Source organism: Arachis hypogaea, chromosome 19, assembly GCF_003086295.3.
Source record: "Arachis hypogaea cultivar Tifrunner chromosome 19, arahy.Tifrunner.gnm2.J5K5, whole genome shotgun sequence".
NCBI lineage: Eukaryota > Viridiplantae > Streptophyta > Magnoliopsida > Fabales > Fabaceae > Arachis > Arachis hypogaea.
The window spans coordinates 12140127-12167048 of NC_092054.1; the positions used below are offsets into that span (position 1 = coordinate 12140127).

The 26922-nt window shown below is 32.6% G+C and overlaps 3 protein-coding genes and 1 long non-coding RNA gene across 4 annotated transcripts; 1 reads left to right on the forward strand and 3 right to left on the reverse strand.

The window, feature by feature from the left end:
- The first annotated feature begins 277 nt into the window (after positions 1-277).
- LOC112776737 (V-type proton ATPase subunit E) lies at positions 278-3507 on the forward strand. The gene is made up of 6 exons (XM_025820971.3): positions 278-715; positions 791-891; positions 1424-1580; positions 1917-2113; positions 2350-2449; positions 3134-3507. Exons 1-6 carry the CDS (start codon positions 614-616, stop codon positions 3167-3169), a joined length of 693 nt encoding a protein of 230 aa, XP_025676756.1. The 5' UTR covers positions 278-613; the 3' UTR covers positions 3170-3507.
- An 11015-nt stretch (positions 3508-14522) lies between these two features.
- On the reverse strand, positions 14523-15539 carry LOC112777055 (uncharacterized). Its single transcript, XR_003190285.3, has 2 exons — positions 15172-15539; positions 14523-15030 (listed from the first exon to the last, which is right to left on the reverse strand). It is a non-coding gene; the product is annotated as an uncharacterized lncRNA (long non-coding RNA).
- An 818-nt stretch (positions 15540-16357) lies between these two features.
- LOC140182140 (uncharacterized) lies at positions 16358-18503 on the reverse strand. The gene is made up of 3 exons (XM_072228261.1): positions 17595-18503; positions 16914-17513; positions 16358-16624 (listed from the first exon to the last, which is right to left on the reverse strand). The coding sequence occupies exons 1-3, from the start codon at positions 18501-18503 to the stop codon at positions 16358-16360; spliced, it is 1776 nt and encodes a 591-aa protein (XP_072084362.1).
- A 54-nt stretch (positions 18504-18557) lies between these two features.
- Positions 18558-22562, reverse strand: LOC112777911 (uncharacterized). The gene is made up of 9 exons (XM_025822292.2): positions 22406-22562; positions 22199-22301; positions 21935-22107; positions 21745-21822; positions 21600-21663; positions 20421-21113; positions 20185-20378; positions 19216-20106; positions 18558-18928 (listed from the first exon to the last, which is right to left on the reverse strand). The coding sequence occupies exons 1-9, from the start codon at positions 22560-22562 to the stop codon at positions 18558-18560; spliced, it is 2724 nt and encodes a 907-aa protein (XP_025678077.2).
- Positions 22563-26922: the final 4360 nt, after the last annotated feature.

A 26922-nucleotide genomic window follows, 5' to 3' on the forward strand; every position in this document is an offset into this window, starting at 1 on the left:
CTGTAATTAAGGGTGGGGTTTTGGGAGTTATGTGAGTGAGAACGACATTTGATTCCTTGTTAACTTAAAAATAACGTCGATTTTAAAGAAGACAGGGAACAAATTGAGTTTTGTCTAATTCTTTTAATTTAACTTAACACTTCACTCTAAACAAACATCATATCAGTACCGGTAATTATCATATAAGATTTTTTCGTTAATTTTAGTCAAAAAAATATGATGAAAGAACCACAATAATTCATTTTAAAAAGAAACATGAACCCATATAAATGGTTTTTTTTTTTAACAAAAATCGCTTTGTCCTAATTTAAAATAAAGAGGACTAAATTGAATATTGACTCCATTATCTACATATCTCGGTTATCAATTTCACTATCGATGTAAGTTTGTTTTCACTCTAGAATTATACTTGATTAACAACGAGAAAAATTCATTTAGGCCAGTAAAAACTAAAAAACGTTGTAGACTTATAGGCGTGAGAGAGAGTAGAGTACACGCTGTTTGATTTGTCTTGATCAAAATTCAGAAATAAGCAGAGGTGTGGGACGCATCAATTGTGAATCATCGAACAAGTATCAGGTTGAGATCGATCGATCTTCCTCTCTCAGCGAAAATGAACGACGCAGATGTCTCCAAGCAGATCCAGCAGATGGTTAACTTCATCCGCCAGGAAGCGGAGGAGAAAGCCAACGAGATCTCCGTCTCCGCTGAAGAAGTAACCGCTAACTGCCATTTCATCACTTTCACTATTTCTCTGCATCGCAATTTCTAAGCCTTCTCTTCCTTGCAGGAATTCAACATCGAGAAGCTTCAGTTGGTTGAAGCAGAGAAGAAGAAGATCAGGCAGGAGTACGAGCGTAAACAGAAGCAAGTCGAAGTTCGCAAGAAGATGTAACTCACTATACTATACACCTTTTACACCACTAGAAATCCTGTGAATTTTTTCATCCATTGACATGATTCGCACTCAATTTTGGATATCAATTTTAGATCTTCGGATATTAAGGCTATTTGCATTATTCTTGATCCTTGTATGTCATGATCTTTGCACCAGGCTTATACTCATGGTCTAGTGGATTCTTCATCCTTGTGGTTCTGTTCACTGAAATCCATAACAATTGTTACCTGCATTTTGTGCTTGATTTTGATTGATCTTGGTTTTGATGCTCAATTGTTTTCTAACTTTTGGTGTGGTGTGGTGTGTTTTCGGTGACAATTACTTGAATATGATGTTGTTGCCAACATATCATGTATAAGAAATTCTAATGAAATGGGTGAGACCCGGAGTTTTAGTTTGGAGGCACAAATTAATTAATTTATTTGGGGATGTGAAGCTAGTCTGCCTCCAGTATCGATCTTATTTTGACTTCCCAAATGGTGCTAGTTCTCAGTATAAGATTCATGGCATAATTTTTTGTTGCAGTGAGTACTCGATGCAGTTGAATGCTTCTCGCATAAAAGTTCTTCAAGCTCAAGATGAGGTGGTTGGTTCCATGAAAGAAGCTGCGGCCAAGGAGCTTTTGAATGTGAACCATCATCACCATGTGTACAGAAACCTTCTGAAAGAACTCATTGTTCAGGTCAGTTAAGAATCAAATATTGCAAATCAAACTAAGTGTGGTTTGATCTTGCAGTTTTGATAAGTAATTCTGTACATTAAATTTGTTTAGCCAATGATGGTATTATTCTATGTATATGTTTTTGCAATTACATTTTGACATCAAGAAACTGATGTTAATTATTTTATAAAATCTATATCATAGTCAATTGCTCATATGAAAGCAACCATGGTCTTTTATGGTGTCTGTCAGTGTCGTCATAGGTTCATTATCTTATTCCATTCAGATGTTATTTCATTGACTACCTTCTATTTGTAAGTTTGTGGAGGGCGAACATAACATAAGCATTGTTGACAGAGTTTGCTAAGGCTGAAAGAACCTTCTGTCTTACTGAGATGTCGGAAAGAAGATGTACACTCGGTAGAGCATGTATTGGACTCAGCTGCACAGGAGTATGCTGACAAAGCAAATGTTCATCCCCCAGAGATCATTGTTGACCGCGAGGTGTATCTTCCACCTGCACCCAGCCATCACAACGATCATGAACCTTACTGGTAATGTTTGGTTTAATTTTAAATCCCTAAATAACTGTCTTGCTCTGGTAGTCAGGCCCTCGTTCTTTTCCATACTGTTCCTTCTCTTGATTAGCTGATACAATACATTCAGGCATGCTTTTAGTTTATAGAATTGTACTTGACAGAATGTGTTTCCTGAAACTGTATTAGCTATTTTGCTGCTCCATATTAAGATATCAGTTTCAGTAAAGTTGATTGTATATGTTGATGTTCAGCTCTGGTGGGGTTGTATTGGCTTCCCGAGATGGAAAGATTGTGTGTGAAAATACACTTGATGCACGACTGGATGTGGTGTTCCGTAAAAAGCTTCCTGAGGTAATTTTTTGCTGCATAGCAATTTTCTTTTTCTGTGACTTGTGCTGCCTTTGTTGAATGCTTTGCTCTGAAGTATCTGTATTGTGAATACTTCGATTTACTCTAACTAGAAATTTAGTTTATTTTCAAGATATTGGAATTTGAAACTTTGACATTGAAATAAAACAAGTTAGGTTAATATTACCTAGTGATGGACAACTAGGTGAATTACTGGAAATTGAATGAGGCTTGGAACTGGGAGGTACTGTAGGGTTAAGCTCTTCAAACAAAGCTTTCTAAGAAGTTGCTTCTGTACTTACTCTTAGATTGACACTAAATTTTAGAAATAATGATTCCTTTCTTTCTCTACACATTCAATTTAAGTATGTGACCTCCTAGTTATGCCTTTTGATTGTAGCAACCTATTAAAATAAAACAAAAACTCGAAAAAACGAGATAATAATAATTATTATTGAAATAAATGGCAGGGTGGTATCATAAAGTTGTCCTTCTCTAAAAGGCTAATTATATAATCTTCTTATTTGATATTCTGGTCTTGGGATACTTTTGGCTCTGCCCTCAAATATCGTATGTTTGATGAAGTGATGAACTGGTTGTGAAGTTATTGGAGTAAATGGGGAGTTAGTCCTAGGTTTAACCATGTAAAATCATTAAATTAATGAAGTTTCTTGCTCCTTATTGCAGATCCGAAAGCTGCTCTTTGGACAAGTTGCTGCTTGAAGACTTCGGTTGTTTTGTTTCCTTGCTCCTGAAATATTTATGTTTGTGGAACGAAGCTTGTCCTTGGACCTTAGTACCTATCGTCCCATTGCTGCTGCAAACTTGTTATTGTTCTCATTTAAATAACATCATTCTTTTGTTAGTTAAGGGGTTCCCATATGGTATTCGATGAGGGCTTGCGGCCTTGGAAAAATGATTTTGCCTTGAGGATTGATGTTTTGACTCGGCAGCTCATTGTAGATTTAAGGTTCTTTGTTATGCGTAACTAATAAACTGCTGTCAGCGTTGTGATTCAAATATAAATCTTCTCTAGCCGGTGCAAGAAAAGCAGAACAAAATACAGTCTATTCATGTTGGATTTACTAAAATTAAAGGGTTATTTTTTTTTTTTTAAATTGTCTTGAAGCATAAAATGGGAACTTAAATTAAGAGTGAAGTAGTGAACACCTAACCAGTCCTGAACATTACCTCGAAGGACAAAGTGCCTTCTAACAAAAAAAAAAAAAGAGTTCAATTCGGTCCTTGTCCCTTAACGTTTTAGAACAAGGAAAATTCTATGGTATGGATAGAGTTAGACATCCAGAGGTATGGATCCGACGTGGACGGGATACAGTTTCGACGTGTGCACGGGATCCCTGTGTCATTGAAGCAGGTGAGCTGATAGAAAGGCTGGCAGCAGCAGGTGGGGAGCAGGTTTCGTATTTCGTTTTATGGAGTGTTAACAATTTAACAAAATTGATTAAATGTGTGGCGGGATTAAGCTTTATTGGATGATGGGCTGAATAAAACTTGGAAAGTTTTTTTGATACGTTGGTTGGATTTTGGAAGCCCATGACAATTAATTACTGATGAAAAATTTTAAAAAATTTTGAAGAGTAATGACATAAACCGTAGAAATATGTTTTTGAAGAATCAGATCGTGATATTGGATGAGCAAAAACATGATGATTACTCCCGTATATACTTATATGTATTTATTAAAAATTAATATTAATAAATATTATATAATTATAAAAAAATAATATTATAATTAATAAAAATGTTTTATATTTGTTATTTATATATATTTAATAATATTTATATAAATAATTATGAATAATAACAAATATAATTAATTTTAATATAAGTGAAAATAATTATAAAAAAATATTGTGTAATTTTATTATATAAAAAAATATGAATAAATTAAATTTTTTGAATTTGCTCTTTATTACCAAATATAAGAACACTAATTATTTTTCGTATTAGTTTTTTGTATCCTATTTTTCATTGTCTTATTTTTTTTCATTCTCAAAATCGGAGACAGCTTTAGTATTTGTATAGCAAAAATTTTTGTTTAATTTTGTAAAAGTTTAGTGGATCTTCTTTGTTAATCCCTTCCAAAGATTAACGCAGTTCAAATCAATTTTTGTTCGTCCAGCTAAAATTTTTAGGTTTTTCAAGTACAATTTATATTTTTTTTTTCATTACTTTCAACTAAAAAAATCTACAGAATCTAAAAAACAGATAAAGTAGAATAGGATAACAATTTTTATATGTAACTAAAAATTCTATATTTTTCAGATAAAATTTATACAATTTTATCTTTTTTATTCACCTAAAAAATTGCATAACGTAAGCAACACAAAAAATACGACAAACTGTGTTTTATTTAAGGTTTAAGATTTCAAATGATATTTATTTTTTCAAAATATGGCCCTAAGTTATTTTTAAGACCAAACATAATTAGGTGTGAACGTTGACAAAAGACAAAAGAAAAATGAAATTGCACTTTTTAAATATAGATCAACAAATTTCTGTTAATTAAATAAAACAATTTTTGAAATAAATAACCTAAGTTAATTATTTGTATTCATATTTTTTAAAACATCTATTTTTTTTATTAATACACATATTTTTATAAAATTTAAAATCCTTTTAAAAATAATATACCAATAAATCATTTATTTATATATTTATTACAATAATTTGAATTAGAGTACATTGCAAAATAACTTTTAAATTCATTTGATATTAATTCTATTATTTGTAAACAATAAAAATCAAACGGATATTATTCAAATCATAACAAATTAAATAAATTTTATTTTCTAAATCTATTTAAATCATACTGCAAATCGGGCTTAGTTACAGGGTGACTTCCAAGATTTCGTTCCGTGACAAGGTTATTGGTTCTACGGTAGCCACAGGGATAAATCGGGCTGAAGCTCTAGATGAGGATTCTATGGCAGTGGTCACTGGAAAACAAGGAGATCCTATGCCTCCAAGAGTTTGCTTCTCCGAAGAGGCTAGGAACATCCTTTCTGAACCATACAAGGAAGCAATTGTGATTAAGGTTCTTGGAAAAAACCTTAGTTACACGGCCATGTTTCACAAATTGAAAGGGGTATGGAGGATCACCGGTGGATATGAAATCTTGGATGTGGGTTTTGGGTACTTCCTCGTTAAATTTGATCGCATGGACGATCGAGAGAAGGTTTTACTAGGGGGGCCATGGATGATCTTCGGTCACTATATTGCGGTCAAGCCATGGACACCGGATTTTAAACCTTGTGAGGACACTTTCGGGGAGACTATGGTTTGGATTCGAATCTCTGGTTTGAGCATATGGTACTATCAGGATAAAGCCATGATGAGAATCGCTTCTGCTGTGGGAAGACCAGTCAAGGTGGATCTGGCTACTAAGTTGGCGGAAAGGGGAAAATTTGCTCGGGCTTGCGTGCAAATTAATCTTGGTTTGCCGGTGGTCCGGAGTGTGATTGTCGATGAGTTTGAATATAAGGTGGAGTATGAATGCTTACACCTTATTTGTGACAAGTGCAATTGTTTCGGGCATCCAGCAACTGACTGCAGAATGACCCCAATAGATTCGGAAAGGGTGGATCGAAAGGAAACATCAGTGACCGAGACGGCGGCCCGGGTGGTGCAGCCACAGGAAGCTTCAAAAGAGAAAATTTTTGAATTTGGATGCAATCCCAAAGAGTCAGTGATAGTTGCAGAAATTGGGGAGGAATTAGATGATACGTTGCATGGGAAGGAAGTGGGGTCCCAACATTTGGAAAATGAGGCTGGCTGGACCAAAGTCAGCGGCAAAAGGAGAGAAAAATTGAGTCAATCAAACAAAGCCCAACAAACATCTAAAGATAAAATGCCGGTGCGCTCAAATCAGAAATTGGACCAGAACCGTGACTTTGGGCTACGTATGAGAGGAGCCGAATCAGGGGTGAAGACCGGGTCGGTTAGCGGATCTAAGGCACGCATGGCATCTTCCAAACAGCAAGGGGTGAAGGGCAAATCTGTCTCCGTTGCGGTGCCGACTTTCACTGCCATTATCAAAAACGGACACAAGAGGTTGCGCCCTTCTTCTTTGCAGAATTCGCCGTCGACTCCGGACTGCCTTGGCGACACCAGCAAGCAGCAAATCGGCAAATTGGAAGGGTTGTCAGTGGAGGGACACAGACAGACTGGGCAACAACCGGACAAGGACAAGCAAGGCTCAGGGGGATATGATGGTGGATCTTCATCATCTCGTTAGGGACTTCAGCTGAGGTTGGTCCTTTTTACAATACAAATTGTTTTATGGATTATTCAGATTTAAGCTTTCTATTTTGGAATATTAGAGGTGCCTCTAATAAATTGGCCCGGGTTCATAGTAAGGAGTTAGCGAATAAATTTCATCCTACTTTTTTCATTCTGTTTGAAACCCATATTGCTTTCGAGAGGATGAAATCTTTTTGGAATAATCTAGGTTACCAGGATGTTGGTATTGTTGAGGCTAATGGTCATAGTGGGGGTATCTGGGTTCTATGTTCTAATTCAAATATTTCTGTGAGAGTATTGGATGTAGTTGATCAATGTATCAGTTTTGAAATCACTATGGGCAATACATCTAGTTACTGCAGTGCGGTGTATGCTAATCCGCATATACATCGGCGTAAAGAACTGTGGGGTGACTTGACAAGGATTGCTAATATGATCCACGGACCTTGGATTGTGTTAGGGGACTTTAATGATGTTTTGTTGCAGAGTGAAGTTAGAGGGGGGCAATTTAGACTTGCCAGAGCAGAACAATTTGCGGAAACATTGGAGGATTGTGGGCTGTTTGATATGGGGGCTATTGGGAGAAGATTCACTTGGTACAGGAAGGTGAAAGGTGGGGTGCAGGTGGCCAAGAAGCTTGATAGAGCAGTCATCAACCAGGACTGGCGACTAATGTTTCCAGAGGCTTATACTGAGGTGCTGGCGCGCCTTCACTCTGATCATTGCCCATTATTCACTAGGTGCAAGATGGCAAAGAGGGCTACCAAGGGCCATCGTCCGTTCAGATTCCAAGCTGCGTGGATGACTCATCCTCTTTTTAGGAATGTTGTTGATACAGCTTGGAATAGAGGAGCTCCGGATGTAGTTAAATGTTTGTTGGAGGTTCAAAAAGATGCAACTAGCTTCAATAAAAAGGTTTTTGGCAATATTTTTGTTAAGAAAAGGGAGTTGGAGAGGCTTTTGAATGACGTTCAGATTACTCTGGAAAGTCGAGAGGATCAACAGCTTAGGATCAAAGAGCAAGTTTTGCATCAGGAACTGAATGCTGTCCTTCTTCAAGAAGAGTTGTTGTGGTATCAAAAATCTAGAGAACAATGGGTGAGATGTGGAGACAGAAATACAAAATTTTTTCATCTGCAGACAGTTATCAGGAGAAAGAGGAACAAAATTCATGGGTTATTTTTGGAGGATGGGTCTTGGACCACGGAGACTACGAATCTAGAACTGGCGGCAAATTCTTTCTTTCAAAAGCTCTTTTCTACAAGGGAGGATATTGACCTGGACGCCATGGGGCCTTTTCCTTGCCCGTCTCTTAGTACTGAGGCTTGTCAAAAGTTAGTGGAACCGGTGACGTCTGAAGAGGTTAAAAGAGCTGTGATGACCATGAGTTCATTTAAAGCCCCAGGGCCAGATGGATTTCAAGCAATTTTCTACAAAGAGTTCTGGGACTCTCTTAGCAACGATGTGTGTAGACTGGTCAAGCGAGCCTTTGAGGGTGAGCCATTGAATGCGGCTATTTTCGATACTCTCATTGTTCTAATTCCTAAAGTGGAAGTTCCCTCTTCCTTACGGGAGTTTCGGCCTATTAGCTTATGTAATGTAATTTATAAAGTTGTCACAAAGGTTCTAGTTAACAGGTTTAGACCTTTCCTGTCGGAGATCATTGGTCCTTTGCAAGGAGGGTTCATTCCAGGAAGAGGAACCACAGAGAATATTATCATTGCTCAAGAGATTATGCACTTCATGAGGAACACCAAGTCTCGAAAAGGGACCATGGCATTCAAGATTGATTTGGAAAAAGCTTATGACAGGGTAGACTGGCGTTTTCTGGAAGCTACTTTGGTCCGGTTTGGGTTTCCAAAGGCTACCATTAATCTTATATTGAATTGTGTGACTTCCTCTTCGTTGGCAGTTTTGTGGAATGGGAACAGGCTCCAAAATTTCAATCCGAAGAGAGGGTTGAGGCAAGGAGATCCTATGTCTCCTTATCTATTTGTACTCTGTATGGAAATGCTTGCCTGCTTTATCTCTCATAGAGTTTCCCAAGGTTTGTGGAACCCAGTTGCGGTTTCTAGGAATGGACCACGACTCTCTCATTTGATGTTTGCAGATGATCTTTTGCTTTTCTGTAAGGCATCAAAAGCTCAAGTAATAGAGGTCATGCATTGTTTGGACTTGTTTTCTAGAGCGTCAGGTTTAAAGGTAAATCTTCATAAGTCAAAGGCCCAGTGTTCCAAGAGGGTGTCGGAGAGGAGAAAAGAGGTTCTCTCAGGGGTCTCTAACATCCGGTTCTGCAATGATTTGGGTAAATACCTGGGAATTAACATCGGTCATGCCAGAGCTTCCAGGAAGACGGCTCAGGAGATTATTGAAAAAATTTCGAGAAAGCTCTCCAGTTGGAAAGGACGCCTACTGAATAAGGCAGGGAGGCTTTGTCTTGTTAAATCGGTTATGGCCTCTATCCCAGTTTATGAAATGCAAATTTCTCTTCTCCCGAAGTATGCATGTAATAAAATTGATTCCTTGATGAGACAATTCTTGTGGAAAGGCCAAGCGACTGGAAAAGGACTGCATCTGGTCAGGTGGGAGGTCACCATAACTCCTAAAAAGGCAGGAGGATTGGGTATTAGGGATACTTCCTGTGCTAACATGGCGCTTCTGGGAAAGTTGGTATGGGATTGTCTAAATAATAGTGAGAAGTTATGGGTGCAGGTTCTGAAGCATAAATATCTCAGGAATCAATCTGGTATGAACGGAAACAGTAGAAATTCTTCATCGGCTACCTGGAAGAACATTGTTAGTGCCTATGAGCATCTCAAGGAAGGGCTTCATTGGAATATTGGAGATGTCCACAAATCAGTTTGGTATGATGAGTGGACTCCTTTTGGTAAGCTTTGCAACCTTGTTCCTTATGTACATATTTCTGAATCAGATTTCATGGTGGCTGACTTGTGGAAAGGGGTGTCTTGGGAGGTTGATAGTCTTACCACGCCTATTCCGCATGAGATTAAGCAGTTTATTTATGGTCTGAGATATCCTAGTTTGACTGAGTTGGAGCCACAGTGGGAGTGGTGGCCTGCAGCAACAAAAAAGTATAGTGCAAGGGAGGGTTACAGATGGTTATTAAAGAAAACATTAAATTGGAATGCCAACAGTAATTGGAACTGGTTGTGGAACACAAACATTCCAGAGAAGTTCAAATTTACTATGTGGCTTAGCTTACATGATGCTCTACCAACTGAGACCTTTCGATTCAAGCGGCATTTAGCTTCTTCAGATATGTGTAAGAGATGTAACAAGGCGCAGGAGACTATGGAGCATTGCCTTAGAGACTGTGAACGATCAAAGGCAATCTGGTATATGTTGGATCCTAGTATCCTGGACTCGACGGCTGGTACTGCTCTTGAAGAGTGGTTTCGGAAGGCCTTGGCTAACAATGAGGCGTCCTTTGGTGCAGGGCTTTGGTGGGTATGGAGACATAGGTGCAATGACATATTCAACACTGACAACCCTTGGACAGACCATAAGGTTGTTGCCTTGGCCAGAATTACCGCCAAGGACTTACAGGTTTACAGGAATCGAAGCAATGCCTTTAGGTCTCTCCGAAATTGCCTGTGTTGGGAACCACCGGTAGGCAATAGTTTTAAAGTTAATTGTGATGCAAGCTTGTATATGGATTCAAATTTAGCGGGATTTGGGTGTATTATTAGAGATTCTAAGGGAGATTGGATCTCGGGCTGCTCTGGAAGCATTCCCCCTTGGTCTATAATCAGATGTGAATTATTTGCTGCTTGGAGGGGGCTGGTTTTAGCTTGGGATTGCGGTTTGAGGGATATTATATGTGAAACAGATTGCCTTGACATTCTGCCCATCATGCATGAGCTTACAAGTGGGTATCCATCTGAAGTAACAGATTTGGTTCACAAGATTCAGGAGCTTTTATCTCGTCCTTGGCTTGTTCACGTTGAATGGGTGTCCCGAGAAGCAAATAGAGCTGCGGATTGGATGGCTAAATATGGTGCCAAGAGTAACTCTAATCATGTTATTTGGTCTGAGCCTAGTGTTGATCTCCAACGAATCATCCGCTCGGATTTAGAATAATTTTTGCTTTGTTTCTTTCCTTGTTTAGTCACCAAAAAAAAAAAAAAATACTGCAAATATAGTTATGTCTCATTGTTACTAACAATAATATACGTTGAATGTTGTTCTTAAATGTTTTTCCTTTGCAAACAATATTAATAAAGAATCTTTTACGGCAATGCTATTGCATGATCAAATTATTTTAATAATTAACTTAGTCCAATAAAAAAAAATAATAAAAACGCACATAAGAAGAAAAAAAAACAAATATTTAATTAAATTTAATTAAAAAATAATTTTTAAATTAATATTTTTTATTATTTATTGCTTAACTCATTAGCAGTGAAAATAATATGAATAATAAAAAATATTCATATTTTTTTAAAAATATATTAATATACTTAAAAAATGTCTAAAAATAGAAACATTTCCAATCCAATAAAAATGGAAATGCAAAAAAAGACGTCACAAATTATAAGTATTATTTGCAAAAACATATATTTACGATTTCATGATCCAAAGATCATTTTAAATTTTTTCAACTATCAGGAGAGACTCCTACTTGAAGTGTTCAAGAGAGACTCCTAATATTAAAGATTCTTAAAAATAGACCGGTGATTAATTGTTTTGTTCATATTGTAACATTTTTCGTTAGCAATTAATTGTCATGATTTTCCAAAATCCAACCAACGGATCAAAAAATATTTTAATATTTTATTCAGCCCATCATCCAATAAAGCTTAATCACACCACATATTTAATTAATTTTGTTAAATTGTTAACACTCCATGGAACGAAACACAAGACCTGCTGCTGTCGGTCTTTCTATCAACTCACCTGCTTTAACGACACAGGGCTCCCGTGCACACATTGTAACTGCATTCCGTCCACGTCGGATCCATATCTCTAGATGTCTAACTCTTTCCATACCATAGAACTTCTCTTAAGACAATGTGACTCTTTGGCAACAGAAATTATTTAAGTGGCACGTTTGAGTGATGAGCTGGCGCATCAAATATCACCTTTTGACATCAAATTAATCATGTACCTATTTGTTAGGAATTGATGTGTTTTGAAAAAAGTTTGATACAATAATTTTTTCAATTGATTTTTATAAGTTTTCTTAAAAAAAAATTGTCTTGACCCACTTATACAAAGGGAATTATGTATCTCAAGCATTTTCCCCTTTAAGTGAATGTTGTAGTAGTTTGAATTTTATTAACATTGTACCTGATTCAAACTCCAACACTTAATTAAGCCACCTGATGAACTAACCATCACCCAAGTTGGTTTGAATATACAAGTTAATAAATCGGACCAGAACATTTCACAAAATAAATAGTTAAATACAATGTTCAAAATGAGGCCCGCGTTTTACCGTTGAGTCTTCAAATCCTTACCTCTACCTGTCTTAACACTTTGACAAAATAAATATTTATTCTTAGGTAAAATGCACTTTTATTTTATTTTTACGTTCGAATTATCTTTTTTCAAGTATAATAATAATGACATCTTTTTTAGATTGCAGATATTTTAATGGGTGGAACGTAAACTAAGGACACTTATGTATGAATAGAGAAAGTGAATTTCAAGAGAAGTAAATGTATATTTAACCAAAATGATATAAATGTTTAATATCGTGAAAAAAAATCGTAAATATTATTGGACATATTTAATAGTTTTATAAATTTCGGTATATTACAACATGCATCTTACACCTCTAAGTTTCTCATACATTTTGTAGAAATGTTCACACAAAAGTTATATGAGGTGTCTATCTCTTCAAAAGTTTATGTAATGTAAATCCTATTGAATCAACATATAAATAGTACTCACAAATAATATAATCTTGACCTATCAATAACATCATATTATTTCACTCTTGTTATGCTTTATTATAACAAAGCACAAATCCATAAGCAAACATCTTATAAGCTTTATTAAAAAATAAGTAAAATATTTTTAATTTCTAATAATAATTATTGTAAACTAAATTAAATCATTTTTTATATTTTTACTTTATTTGACATATTCACCGTGTGTTTATATTATATTGTAGATTAAGATTATTTTCTAAATGATTAAAACTTTCGTCTTTTCTAAATATAACATTTAGAAATAAATTTAAAATATATTTTTTAAGGTAAACAAAATATGTTTTGAAAATTTTTTAAAAAATAAATGATAAAACAGGCTCTTAACAAATATAGCAAATCTCTTTGCATGTTTCAATTGAATTCTAAACAATCTTCTCCCTAACCAAAAAAAAAAAAATATAGTTTAAACTTCATGGTTTGAATTGATTAAATGTGAAAATATAATACAATACTATAAAAATATTTTATCCTCATTTTAAAAAAAAATCATAATTAACAATTAGCATAAAAACAATTACATCAATTTAACATAACAAGTTGTAATATAAAACATTTTGTTTTATTATATTTCAGAAAGTTGTTAAACACATGCATTTTACGTTATAATAGATAAACAATATTTTAATTTATTTCATAATATTTTAGTTTTATTTTCACAATATTTGTAAGGTTAACTTCTAGTTCTTATTTCAACTCTTACAAAATTAACCTATAGAAGATCAAGAAGATGGCATAAAGATTGGAACAAAATTTGGATAATCATCGAAATTCTGAATTTCAATTTTCTGTGATGCATTTTCAATAATTTTTTCCACCTGTTTCTACTTCTAATTGGGTTTCTACTCCTATAGAATTAGAATCATCCTTTCTACCAAACGTATTCTTACATGTGTCGCATCACAGCTTATTGAACATCTAACACAGCCTGAAAGCATTCACAATATTTCTTTTGGTAGAAAAATTTCTTGCAGTTGCATGGTGGTATTGGAGTTTTATTTGAATTATTGGCAACAACTTTAGGAGCAAAACGTAAATTAATGTAACCCAATCAAATTAATGTTGTATGTCTCTTCGAACTAGTGTAACATTCGCGCTAGGCACGGACCATCTAATATAAAAATGAGTTGCTATTATATCTACTAACTAATACTAATATTTGTTACGTTTATCTTAAAAAAGATTGTGTGTATAAAAAATAAAAAACCCATTATATATTTCTTAGTTACTGTTTATATTAGTAGATTCCACTTATGTAAAAAAAACTATTACATACATGTATTTAAATAAAATTTATAACACAATGTTACATGAAAAAAACATTAAATAATTAATACAAATAGTTTTTATTATAATTATACAGACAATTATTACTAATTATATTTCATTCAGTTATATATTTAGATCCAAATCTAAGTATTTCAGTTGATGATATTGTACTATTAAAAAATCAAATAATATTGTTCAACAAAATGAAAAAAATTCATTAAAGACCCAAATCTCATAATGCACATAATTGGCACTTCTTTTGCAAGGAATTTTGCAATGCCACCAATAGAGTAGATAAAGAGTATATTAGTCCCCAAAATAACGACCAAGAGTTAGTCTAGTAATAATATAGTTGCCTTTGTTCAAATTTTGCAATCCACAAAAATTGCAAAGGACAATATCATCATTTACAACTTCTCCATCTACCATGGTCTAAATGCGTTCTTTAGGGTTTAATACAGTAAATTTTAAAGATGTACTTGTCTACCAAAACAAAATTATATATAGAAAATTATTGAAACACAGAAGTAGACTTGTAAAAAAAAAAATACAATAAAAATAAGAGAAGTGTAAGGCGTAAGACATCAAGATACTAAATAAGGAAAATATTCTTAGCTTCATTTAATTACTAAAACAAAATTCTTTATGCACTACGTAGAACCTTACCTTTGAAATTAGTGGAAAGGTTCCTATCATTTATCAGGGGTTCTAACTTAGGTACATACTTCCCTAAAAAAATGTGTTTCATGAATGATCAATTTAATTAGACATATAATAAAGTAGAAAAAAGGTCAAAAAATTGTAAAATATGATGCTAGTTTCAGTACCTGCATATCTGTTAAAAGACTGCTTTCCCCGCCAGCTAATTAGATATAAAAACTGATGTCTAGGAGGAAAAGAAAGAACAAATTTAATAGAAATAAATAATTCTCTTACCAGATCTTGCAAAGGAACGAACTGGTTTATCGCATTCGCAGCACCCACAGCCGGCGAAGAAGCGACTGCAATGCCGATCTGCGGGAGACGCCAGTTCATCGCCACCCTCTTCTCCTTTTTCCGTCATTATTCTTCCTTTCATCACCGCCATGATTTCTTCTTCTTCATAACCAAACCAAAATACTCACTTTTATTAGTATCATTATCATACACTTATAATCAAATCACATTTACAAAAATTGCAAATTTTTGCTGCTCAAACAAAAATTCCATTAAACCAAAATAAACAAAATGGGAAGTCACCTATTTTTTTCGGCAGAAGATTGAAAAATAGGAAGGAAAATATGAAAGATTTTAAGTATCTTGTTCCTGGTTGAATTGAAACTCTTTGTCGGGCCTGGATGAATAAATAGTAGGGGTGTCTTTCGTTGACAACATGGTCTAAATCTCCGACTTACAACAACCTTGTAATGAAGTGGTTCTTCACATTTGCAGCACCTGCCGCCACCGGCGAAGGAGCAGTTGCGACATTGTTTTGTGGCGAACGCCGGTTCTTAGGCAGTAGGCACCATCTTCTCCTTCTTCCTTCGTGTTTTTTATTCTCTACTTTGTTCTGTCTTTTTCTCTCTCACCCTTAACCCTCTATTCTTTGCCACATAAGTCTTTCCCCTATCAACGCCACCTACTCTTCCATACTAAGAATTGCAGTCCTGTCTCTGATCCTCTTTTCTTATTTTTAAAATTTTTGTCTTCTCAGTTGTTTTTATGATTAAGATGAACAAAAAAACATATATATGAAAATGAGAAAGAGAAAGAATGATTTTAAAAGTGATCTACAACGGGAATAAAACTAGACAAAATAGTTTTGAATTTAACTTGATAAAACTCTCGCTTAATACTTTTCCATGTTAAAAAATTTTGAATTTTCGTTGACATAATAATTTTTTTTGCTTTGCCACTTGTCAAATATTGACCCTATACACTTGTCGTTCCATGAACCTACTGCTATTCTCCTATTATAATATAAAACTAGTGTATAAACCTGTGCTTAGCACGGAAAAATTTATAAAAGTAAGAAAAAAATTTATATGTTTCGATACTTAAAATAAAAATACAAAATAATTATTATTTTAAAAAATTTATAAAATTATTATTAAAATCAAAGTTTAACTTAAAAAAGGAAGTAATAATTATTTTATATATTTTAAAGTAAAATAATTATACACTGATACAGAATTTAAAATAAAATTAAAATATTTACATTAGAATATTATTTTTTCAAAGACTTCTCTATAAATAACATTGATAGTTGAATTTGCAGACATTCTTACGTGATTCATAAGTAAAACTTTTAAATCTCTCTTACTCTTAACTCTTGAAAGTGCCACATATAGTTGGCCATGTGTAAAAACTGGTTTGGACAAGTACAATCCAACATAAGATAAAGTTTGTCCCTGAGACTTATTAATTGTCATGGCAAACGATACTATTATGGAAACTGTCTTCGTTGGAATCTAACTGGGACGGTTTCATTTGTTGGTACCATATTCATTCTTGGAATCAAAGCAATATGACCAACATTGTTACCCGTTAAGACTTCACATTCTATGACATGATTTCCAAGCTTCCTAACTTGTAGCTTTGTACCATTACAAAGACCACTGGATTGGTCAATATTCCTCAGTAACATCACCGAAACACCAACCTTGAGTATTACTGCTATTCTCCTATTATAATATAAAACTAGTGTATAAACCTGTGCTTAGCACGGGAAAATTTATAAAAGTAAGAAAAAAATTTATATGTTTCGATACTTAAAATAAAAATACAAAATAATTATTATTTTAAAAAATTTATAAAATTATTATTAAAATCAAAGTTTAACTTAAAAAAGGAAGTAATAATTATTTTATATATTTTAAAGTAAAATAATTATACACTGATACAGAATTTAAAATAAAATTAAAATATTTACATTAGAATATTATTTTTTCAAAGACTTCTCTATAAATAACATTGATAGTTGAATTTGCAGACATTCTTACGTGATTCATAAGTAAAACTTTTAAATCTCTCTTACTCTTAACTCTTGAAAGTGCCACATATAGTTGGCCATGTGTAAAAACTGGTTTGGACAAGTACAATCCAACATAAGATAAAGTTTGTCCCTGAGACTTATTAATTGTCATGGCAAACGATACTATTATGGGAAACTGTCTTCGTTGGAATCTAACTGGGACGGTTTCATTTGTTGGTACCATATTCATTCTTGGAATCAAAGCAATATGACCAACATTGTTACCCGTTAAGACTTCACATTCTATGACATGATTTCCAAGCTTCCTAACTTGTAGCTTTGTACCATTACAAAGACCACTGGATTGGTCAATATTCCTCAGTAACATCACCGAAACACCAACCTTGAGTATTAATTTATGTGGAGACAAACCAGAGCAATTTATGCTATTCAGTAATTCAGGACCAAAGAGATCTAGTTGACTCTCCATATTCCCTTCATCCATACATATGGAATCCGAACTAAGATATAATTTTTCTCCTCCAGGAATGATAGCCATCAGATGGTTGTTGACCTCTTCAACGATGTCTAGTATGGGAGCCAGTATAGTTCTTGCTTTGAAAAAATCCTTTGAGGACATGTTTTCCAGAATATTTGGATAAGAAAAATGAACTAACTCATCAAATGCCTGGTCCGAAGAAGGAATAACAATATCTCCTGGAAGACATATCTCAGATTCACCATCCATATTGTCACCTATTAGACCATCACCAACTTTCAATAACCACTCACAAAATTGCTCTGTCTCGTCTTGATCTGAAGCAGTCGTCCCTACAGAGAGTCTCATATTTTTTGTTAGTTTGAGCACCTGGCAAAACTTCCAAAGGTAAGATGAATTCACGGTTGAATGAACGATATCTTGTCTCGATCCTCGTGGAATGACAGGAAGAATTTGTCTAAAGTCTCCACCTAGTACAACCACTTTTCCTCCAAAGGGCAAATCTTTGCTATATGTTGGGGAACACCTCATGATGTCACCCAAGCATTTGTCAAGCGCTTCATAGCAGTACCTACTAACCATTGGGGCCTCATCCCAAATTATAAGTTTGGCTTTCAACAGTAACATTGCTTGAGGGGAACCAGGTTTGATGTTACATACAGAATCCTCAGTTATATTCAGCGGTATTTTGAACCTTGAGTGTGCCGTTCTTCCATTGGGAAGAAGTAAAGATGCAATACCACTCGAAGCAACGTTTAACACTATATCACCCCTTGAGCGAATCTCAGCAGACATAAGGTTCCAGAGAAATGTTTTTCCAGTACCTCCATGACCATACACAAAGAAAAAACCCCCTTCATCACAATACACAGCTGTAACAATTTTATCGAATGCATATCTCTGCTCAGGTGTTGCGATGGCTAACATATCTGAGGCATTTTTCTTTAAATCATCCCTGTTAAAGTTTAGCTCTTCCCTTATAACCCTTTCGGTTAACAAAGAATTATCAACTTCAGTTGCTAAAGGCATAGGAGGATAGTCTTTCAAGGTCTTACCATAGGAATGTAAGATCTTGTCTATATCCATTAAGCACAACTGCTTAATCTCATCATCTAACATTGTTAACTCTGCATATTATACGATACCATAAAAATTCAATCAAACTAAAAATGATCAATAAGGAAGAACTTTTATCATTGTAATTAATAGAAACTCACCGCTCATGTTCATCACGGCTCTCTGTCGATACAAAATATCATCTGAGAGTTCATGCCAACATCTATCCCAAACATGTTCTGGTCTTGAGATATTGTTGGATGTTAATAGAATGACAAATAACCTCCTAACATATGATCCTGAGGCCCATGAGCTTGCTTCCTTAATTGCATCAATAAATTCTTTGTCATCTTGCAAGAGTCCAAGGGCGAAGCATGCATCTCTATACGTAGCATAAATTGTTCCTCCAACTGTTCTTATATCTCGAAAACTCGTACATCCTCTTTGAGTATTCAAGAGAAGTCGTTGGTAATATTCTTCGGTATTTGCTGCAAAAAACTTAGTTAAAATCCCACTTTTAAGTTGTTAAATGGATTAAGCTACGCTATTTTAATTATTATGTAGCTTCACATCCGCTTAAGAATAATTTTTGTAAAAAATATTGAAAAATAAAAAATCGTATAATCTACAAATTATAACTGTTGAAAGTTATATGAACATTTATTTTCTAGTGTAGATAAATTGAATAAAATGGACATGGAGTACAGGCTGTTAAGATTTTAAATTTAAATCCTTAAATAAGTAAGATCAAAATTGAATGTAAACTCGTCATTACCTGCAGGTACATGAGTCAACCTTCCAATTGCGAAGCCTTTCTTTCGAGGAAACCACTTTGAAGAATCGTCCTTCCAAACAAACTTGGTTGGAAACTCAGCATAAGTCAGACTTCGAGCATAAGGATATGACATGTTCGCTGCCATCCATCCCAAAAACATGGACCTATGAGATATTTCTCTTTCGACGATATCATTCACATTAGAAGTTTCACCATAAACCACAGGTTGCTCATCCTCCAAATGGAATGGAAGTCTAATCACAAATGGTTCTTTCTCTTGGATTTCGTATCCAAAAAGACGCCAGACTGCCTCACATGCCGAAATATACCTACAATCGTAGTAATTCCTAATTTTGTCAACAACTTGTGTGGCTTCTGACGGATCACCAGCATTGTATAGAGTAGCTGTTACGCGGTCATTACCCTTGTGTACATACTTAAACAGATACTTAATAGAACTTGTTTGGCATGTGTATTCCACATTTATGTGGCACCTGAACTTGAGCAACAATTCTGGATTATACGGAACAATGAACTTATTGTCTAGTACACATTCCCTTTTCTTCACTGTTCGACCGTTATCAGTACGCCTATATTTGGGAAATTCGGCCTCATCAATGAGTGTTCGCTGTCTAAACTCTTTAGGATAGAACTTTGAACATGATCCATTCTTCATGCAAGGTGAATTCTTGTTGTATGGACCACATGGACCATGTACCATGTAATTTTGAACAGCTCTATGTAGATTTGGCCTTTCATTTTCATCAGGAATCTCAGCTGTTATATGTTTGTCTATGTCATCTGGTGTTTGTGGCTTGAACTTGTTACTCATGAATAAAAGGATATGTGCATGCGGAAGCCCTCTCTTTTGAAACTCTACAGTACAAACGTCTGAAAATTGAAAAAGACAAATGAGCAAAGCATTACAACATAGGATTTTAATAAAACGTTGCATAAACACAGACTTACATCCCAAAATTTTGCCAAAGATTTTTCCCTCTTTGAGGTCATCTATCAAACCATCAAGCTTGATCTTGAAAACTCGACACAATATATCAGGACGGTCTTCTGCCTTCAATCCAATGGAAGTCACTTCTCTTCTTATCTCATCCCATTCAGGGTTACAGGTCATGGTGATAAAATAGCTAGGATATCCTGCATATCTGCAAATTACAAACGCATCTTTACAATTATTCATCATATACCTAGGTCCACTGGTAAAAGTACTGGGAAGTATTATTCTTTTGCCAAGCCTTGCAGCATCTACATCCCCGTTTATAAGACTTTCATGCAGACATTTGTATTTATCAACCCTCAACTGTGGTTGTTTACACCTAAAGAATTTTAACCTCTCTGATTCCACCATTGTGTAGGCATCTACCAGAAACTGTTGGAATAATCTCTTTGATCTCAGAATTAACGGAGATTCACCCGTCCTTTTCTGTAGTCGAAAAGCAAAGAATTGTCGCAAAGTGATTGTTTTGTTTTTCTTTGTAGGTCTAGCGGAGATAGAATCTGATGTTGCAATACCCAAACGAAATCCATCCTCCCCATACGGAAACAACAATGGATATTGCAAGGCTAAATAAGATGGATGAAAAACATCAATCCGCTGGAGCTTTCTAGATTGACTCTCTATAATAATATCTCTATCCTTGCTAAGTTGTTCGACATCGCCAACAATCAATGCAGCCACTTCAGATGCAGATGGCAAGTTGTATGTCCTGCCATCTGTAGTCCTTTTACTAATCAACTTAAGCTTTATGTTTGTGCAATTTTCCTGTTGGTATCTATCTCTTGCATAGCGAAAACTCTTTGCCAAACTATTATATCTGTCTAGCATGTTTCTTAATATTGCCACAATTTCCCTATCCCGCTCATTTATAGCTTCATTGGAACTGCAAAAAAAAAAAACAATAAAATTTATGTTATTTTCTCTCACAGATAAGAAATAACTAAAAAATTTGACTGGTTGCATGAAAATTATCGAAGTGTGCCTATTCAATTATCAATCTCATTTTCTGTGTCATAAATATATAGCTGGGCAAATGTTGGTCCCAAACTATCAGGAGGAAGTAAGCTACCAATGCTATGGTAGTTTTGACCCCCAAGCTTAAAAATTGGAGGAGCAGTCCCATTGTTCACCCCACGGTCAATTTTTTCAGCCATTGATGTAAAACAAAACATTGAATTAAATGTCCTTATATTTTTTAGGAAATGAATACTTCTTTGATCTCCTCCAGTATGAAGCTGAATGAGCTCATCAGGAGGCACAGAAAGTAGAGGAAGCTCGATCTTTCCTTCCATACAACATAATGAAAACTTTGGTTGGGGTGACTGTTTGGATTTAGCAAGCCTTTCTCCAGACCACATCCATGCTTTACAGTGTTGACATTGATAAATAGGATTTCCTATATCCCATACATCTGCCGAATGAACTCTCTTTAGCTACTCAGTTGTCATACCGATACAATTTAGTCCATGATGTACACAAATGCAAATAAGCATACAGATAAAAATTTTACATACCGTCTAAGATTTCTGAGGACGGTATAAAATTATCTTCCATATCCACATCCAACATTGAATCATCATAACCATTCAAAACTACAGTAAAAAAAATTATAAAAAATACAAACATAATCATTTTGATGTATTACTAATAATTCATATATCTTGCAAACTACAAACTTAAATTCTTGATATAGTGAAAAATTACCTTCATCATCAACAAAAGGGTCAACACGTTGGCCACTGTGTGTGTTAGCGTTTGGTGGATGTGTCTTAACAGTCGATAAATTTACATCTTCATAAAGTTGTGCCAAATTAATAGCCACCGAAGCAACAACAGAGGAAGATTGTCCTTTTTGCACCCCAATCATAGTAGAACTTCTTTACAAAAAAGTTAAATTTCATTCAAATAAACCATAGAAACTATAGAAAAAAAAGAATATAATAATGACGATTATCTTTTCTAAATTACCTTTCTGTTAGGCACGATTGGTGGAAACCGGAGTGTGATGGAAGCTGATTTTGTGAAACGACTTCAGTTAGATTATTGACGGGTCCTTGTACACTGGAGTATGCTAGAATTTTAATAAATCTATGTTATATAAATGATTTCCGATGAAGTATACTTTTTGTTAAATATTGGTGTATGAATCATTTGGCAATCATTAACTATACGTACTATTTGTTAACACGGACAGTGGAGTTCTTGTCAATGAAGGATCCGTCTGTAGAGTTAAAGATTTAGATCTTATCTCTGATGTAGAAGGTCTTACATAATTAGGAGGAGTATTTTCCTGTCCAAAAATTCCATGCGAGGCACAGTGTATACCATGCATAGATAGTTGCTTCCCTATGAATGAGTAATGAGAAATATATAGAAAATTTTCATCATTAAACCGATATAAATTAAATTTAGATAAATATGAGTCAATTAAATTTGTATTATTGTTGTTCGTCGACACTGTTAAGTAAAAAAAAAATAAATGAAACACAAATAATAATTATTCAATTAACTAATCTCGTATTTGATTTTATATAATTTTAGTAGTATACTTTCGTAGTTAAAATTTTTTTTGTATTGGTTTAGCTTTATTGAATTATTTTTTAAATTATTAAACTAAATCAATGAGTATTCATATCATATTATTCAAAATATAACCAATCATCAGTTAAAAATAAATACAATTCAATTTAAATAATAAATAAAACTCTAAATTTAAATATAATTTTAAAATTTCAATTTATTTAAATCGAGTTAAATAGATACACACAAAAGCATCAAATTTTATATTTTCTCAATTAATATAGAGTTTTATGTATTAATTTAGGATAAATAGTATATTATTTTAAATTATGATAGAATATATTTTAAATAATATTAAATAATTAATTAACCTAAATAGTATATGAAGATTTGAAGATTGCATAGTTTTTATGTAATTTATACCTTATTAAATACGAGTTTAAAAAAAATTATAAAGATGAACAATTATTTATAGTTTTTAAATCACTAAACTAAAATATTTAAAAAATTATGTATAGTACAAATTACTTCGCTAATATTCTCAACAACAATAATAGTTTAAACTGTAATTCCCATAAAAAATAGAAATTAAAGAAGTTTTAGAAAAACACTTACCAGAAGCACCAAAGAAAGCAGACTCATTATCATCAAGTCTTTTTCGTTTTCTTGTCAAAATTATCTTTCATCTTAACCTTGCAACCTTTGATTGTGTGATTGGAGTGGGATACATTATCGTTGTTAAGTCACTTATCTACAATGTACTTCTTCCGCAACAATGAGCTACGAATACAAATTTTCAAATTTTAATACTTATTTTGAAGTTAAATTTTAAATATCCATTAACTCACAATACTGATTATTTATTGATTAATTTATGAGGTATCAATTTTTACTTAAAAAATAAAAAATTTAATTTTTAAATATGTAAAAATATATTAACAGTGACTTTTAATTCACAAATTAATAATCTTATTAAAATGGATATATATATATATATAAAAGCCAAACCAATTTAAATATAGCTATCTTAAGCAAACTAATTTTTACATTATATATTATCAAATAATTGATTGAAAATATACACTCCTGCACGATAATTTTTAAATTTGAATTTAGAAGTATTCAATAAATCACATTTTTTAATCAACGTATAACAAAAAAATTAGTTAAAGACAAAATATTCAACACAGAATAATTTTAGTCATTTAAAATTTAAATATTAAAAATTAGATTAGGTATTAAAAATTAAATACAACTTTGTGGTATGCTTCAACAACAACAACAACAACAACAACAACAATAATAATTATAACAAAAAAATTAGTTAAAGACAAAATATTCAACACAGAATAATTTTAGTCATTTAAAATTTAAATATTAAAAATTAGATTAGGTATTAAAAATTAAATACAACTTTGTGGTATGCTTCAACAACAACAACAACAACAACAACAACAACAACAACAACAACAACAACAATAATAATAATAATATACTTTTAAAAAGTGGTTATGCATGTTCTCCGTGATATGTAATTTTTAAATTTATTTTATAAATAATAAAATATATAATTTTGGATAATTACATTGAGTGAATAATAAAAATTAGTATCCAAATTAACAAACTTTAACCTATCTGATAAAAGAAAATGAAACTTACATAAAACATATAAAAATTACATAAAACATAGTGTATTGTGTAGTAACAGTATTTTTAGAGAGTGTATAATAGTCTTATTTTTTTCAAATATTTAACAATTAAGCTATATTATATTAATTCTTTTCAATTACTAAACTAATAAGTTTATAACATGTGAACAGTAAAAAAAATAAAATTGTAAAGAAGTTGAACAAAATAAAATGAAAATACTAATCAATAGAAGACTAATCAACAGTTAAAAAATTTATTTGAAATGAAAAAAAATAAATAAAACTTACATAAAGATGCGGTGCAATGTGCAACAGTAACACCTTCAAAAGGATATCTAATAATCAAATATTGAGTATGAAAGATTATATGTAATTGTAGAGTTCTTATATAGAGCTATTGTATTTTGGGCTGGACTAAAATATTAATGTGTATATATTATAATTTGTTGGAAAGAATCAAAGATATTATTTTATTTTAAATTTAATAGTTTTCCTTTTTGAACCAAATAAAAAATTTCTATTTACGGAGTCATAAATATAATATAACATACTTTAATAAGTCCCAGCAGCATACAACACCAACACCCTAACAATCAATCTCATTCAGTAATTACTCTCATTTAATAATATTTTTTATTTGATAATTTTACGTTCAATGATTGACTAATAATAAATTAAAAGCATTTTTTATTAATGTTATTATTTGGATTTTTTACTTAAATAAATTTTATAGAACTCAAATTTACTGGATTCCCCTGAAATGAGATCTGCAACGTGATTACCCTCTTTCTATTATTATATAAATCGTCCTAGGCTTTGTAGGATTAAATAAAACATAAACCATTTCAGCCTGGAACGATTAATGCATGATCTGGTAAGGGAAGCGAAGCAAAGGGTAAATCGTGCCAGAGTCCCTAGAGTTAAAAGGAAAACGTAAATTGTCCCAGGCTGGTAGGTTTAACATGTTGTTGGACTAAACCTCATTGGACTGCCACGATTTACATACAAAGGAAAGCCTACTCACCCTGCTACTATTTATGTATAATAGGGTATTTTTATTTATAATATTTTAATTTAAATTATATCTATTTAAATTTTAACTTAAAAAATAAAAATATAATTTTTATAATTTCAATTATTAATTTTATTAATAAGATTAAATTAAATTAAAAAAAATACTAACAAATTATAATAGAAAGAGTACTAAATTTTAATATATAAATTTAAGCCTTTTTCTTTAAAAAAATGTCAAAAGGTGTTAAAAAATATAATTTTAAATAATATGAATTCATATTATTTTGAATAACATAAATTTAAGTTTTTATAAAATTTCTAGTATTCATTGTTTATATGATTTTTTTAATCATTTTTATTGATACATATTTTTTTATAAAATTTTGTTTGTCATTTTATAAAAACTTAAATTTATGTTATTCAAAACCACATAAATTTATATTATGCAAAATTATATTTTTTAACACCTTATGACATTTTTTATAAAAAAACTTAAATTTATTTATTAAAATTTAGTACTCTTTTTATTATAATTTGTTAGTATTTTTTTTATTTAGTTTGGTTTTTTTTAATAGAATTAATAATTAAAATTTATATGAAGTCAAATAAAAAAGACAAAAAAATTCAATAAAAAATATGCATTAATAAAAATGATTAAAAAAAATTATATAAACCACGAATATTAAAAATTTCATAAAAACTTAAATTTATGTTACTTAAAACAACATAAATTTATATTATGCAAAATTAATATTATTTAACACCTTTTGACATTTTTTGTAAAGAAAAAACTTAAATTTATGTATTAAAATTTAGTACTCTTTTATGATAATTTGTTAGTATTTTTTTTAATTTAATTTAATCTTCTCAATGAAATCAATAATTGAAATTATAAAAAGTATATTTTTATTTTTTAAGTTAAAATTTAAATAGATATAATTTAAATTAAAATATTATAAATAAAAGTACCCTATTATACAACCATCACTCTACAGTAAGAAAGAGTGTTAACTAAGTTATTAAAAAGCCTAATTTCTAACGTCTTATACTAAACTACGTACACCCTAAATCATTAAACCCACCAAACTCACCGTCGCACAATGTCTTCATTCAAAATTATTCTAAATTGCATACTAAGCATATACTATATGATCCAACATATTAACGTAGTTAATTTTGCCATGCAATCAACTCAACAACATTGCAAGCATAAATCGTCCCAGCCCAGTTTGTGCTACCAAGTAACACGTGAATCGCGCCAAGATGAGTAGGGTCTCCTTTGTGTGTAAATTGTGGCAGCCTAATGTGGTTTAGCTCAACAACATGTTAAACCTACCAGCCTGGAACGATTTACGTTCTCCTTTTAACTCTAGGGACCTGGCACGATTTACCCTTTGTTTCCCTTGCTAGATCATGCATTAATCGTTCCAGGCTGAAATGATTTACGTTTTATTTAATCCTACACAGCCTAAGACGATTTATATAATAATAGAAACAGGATAATCACGT

Excerpts from the sequence above, each read along its gene's own strand:
- LOC140182140 (XM_072228261.1), bottom strand. The coding sequence starts at position 18,503 with ATGTTAGATGATGAGATTAAGCAGTTGTGCTTAATGGATATAGACAAG. Across the intron at positions 17,514-17,594 it reads TATGTCTTCCAGGAGATATT|GATTTTTTCAAAGCAAGAAC; the intron begins GTTATTCCTTCT and ends ATGTCCTCAAAG. Across the intron at positions 16,625-16,913 it reads AAGTTTTACTTATGAATCAC|GTTTATACACTAGTTTTATA; the intron begins GTAAGAATGTCT and ends TGCTAAGCACAG.
- LOC112776737 (XM_025820971.3), top strand. The coding sequence starts at position 614 with ATGAACGACGCAGATGTCTCCAAGCAGATCCAGCAGATGGTTAACTTC. Across the intron at positions 892-1,423 it reads GTCGAAGTTCGCAAGAAGAT|TGAGTACTCGATGCAGTTGA; the intron begins GTAACTCACTAT and ends TTTTTGTTGCAG. Across the intron at positions 1,581-1,916 it reads TGAAAGAACTCATTGTTCAG|AGTTTGCTAAGGCTGAAAGA; the intron begins GTCAGTTAAGAA and ends CATTGTTGACAG.
- LOC112777911 (XM_025822292.2), bottom strand. The coding sequence starts at position 22,562 with ATGCATGGTATACACTGTGCCTCGCATGGAATTTTTGGACAGGAAAAT. Across the intron at positions 22,108-22,198 it reads CAATCGTGCCTAACAGAAAG|AAGTTCTACTATGATTGGGG; the intron begins GTAATTTAGAAA and ends TTTTTTGTAAAG. Across the intron at positions 21,664-21,744 it reads GTCCTCAGAAATCTTAGACG|CTAAAGAGAGTTCATTCGGC; the intron begins GTATGTAAAATT and ends ACAACTGAGTAG.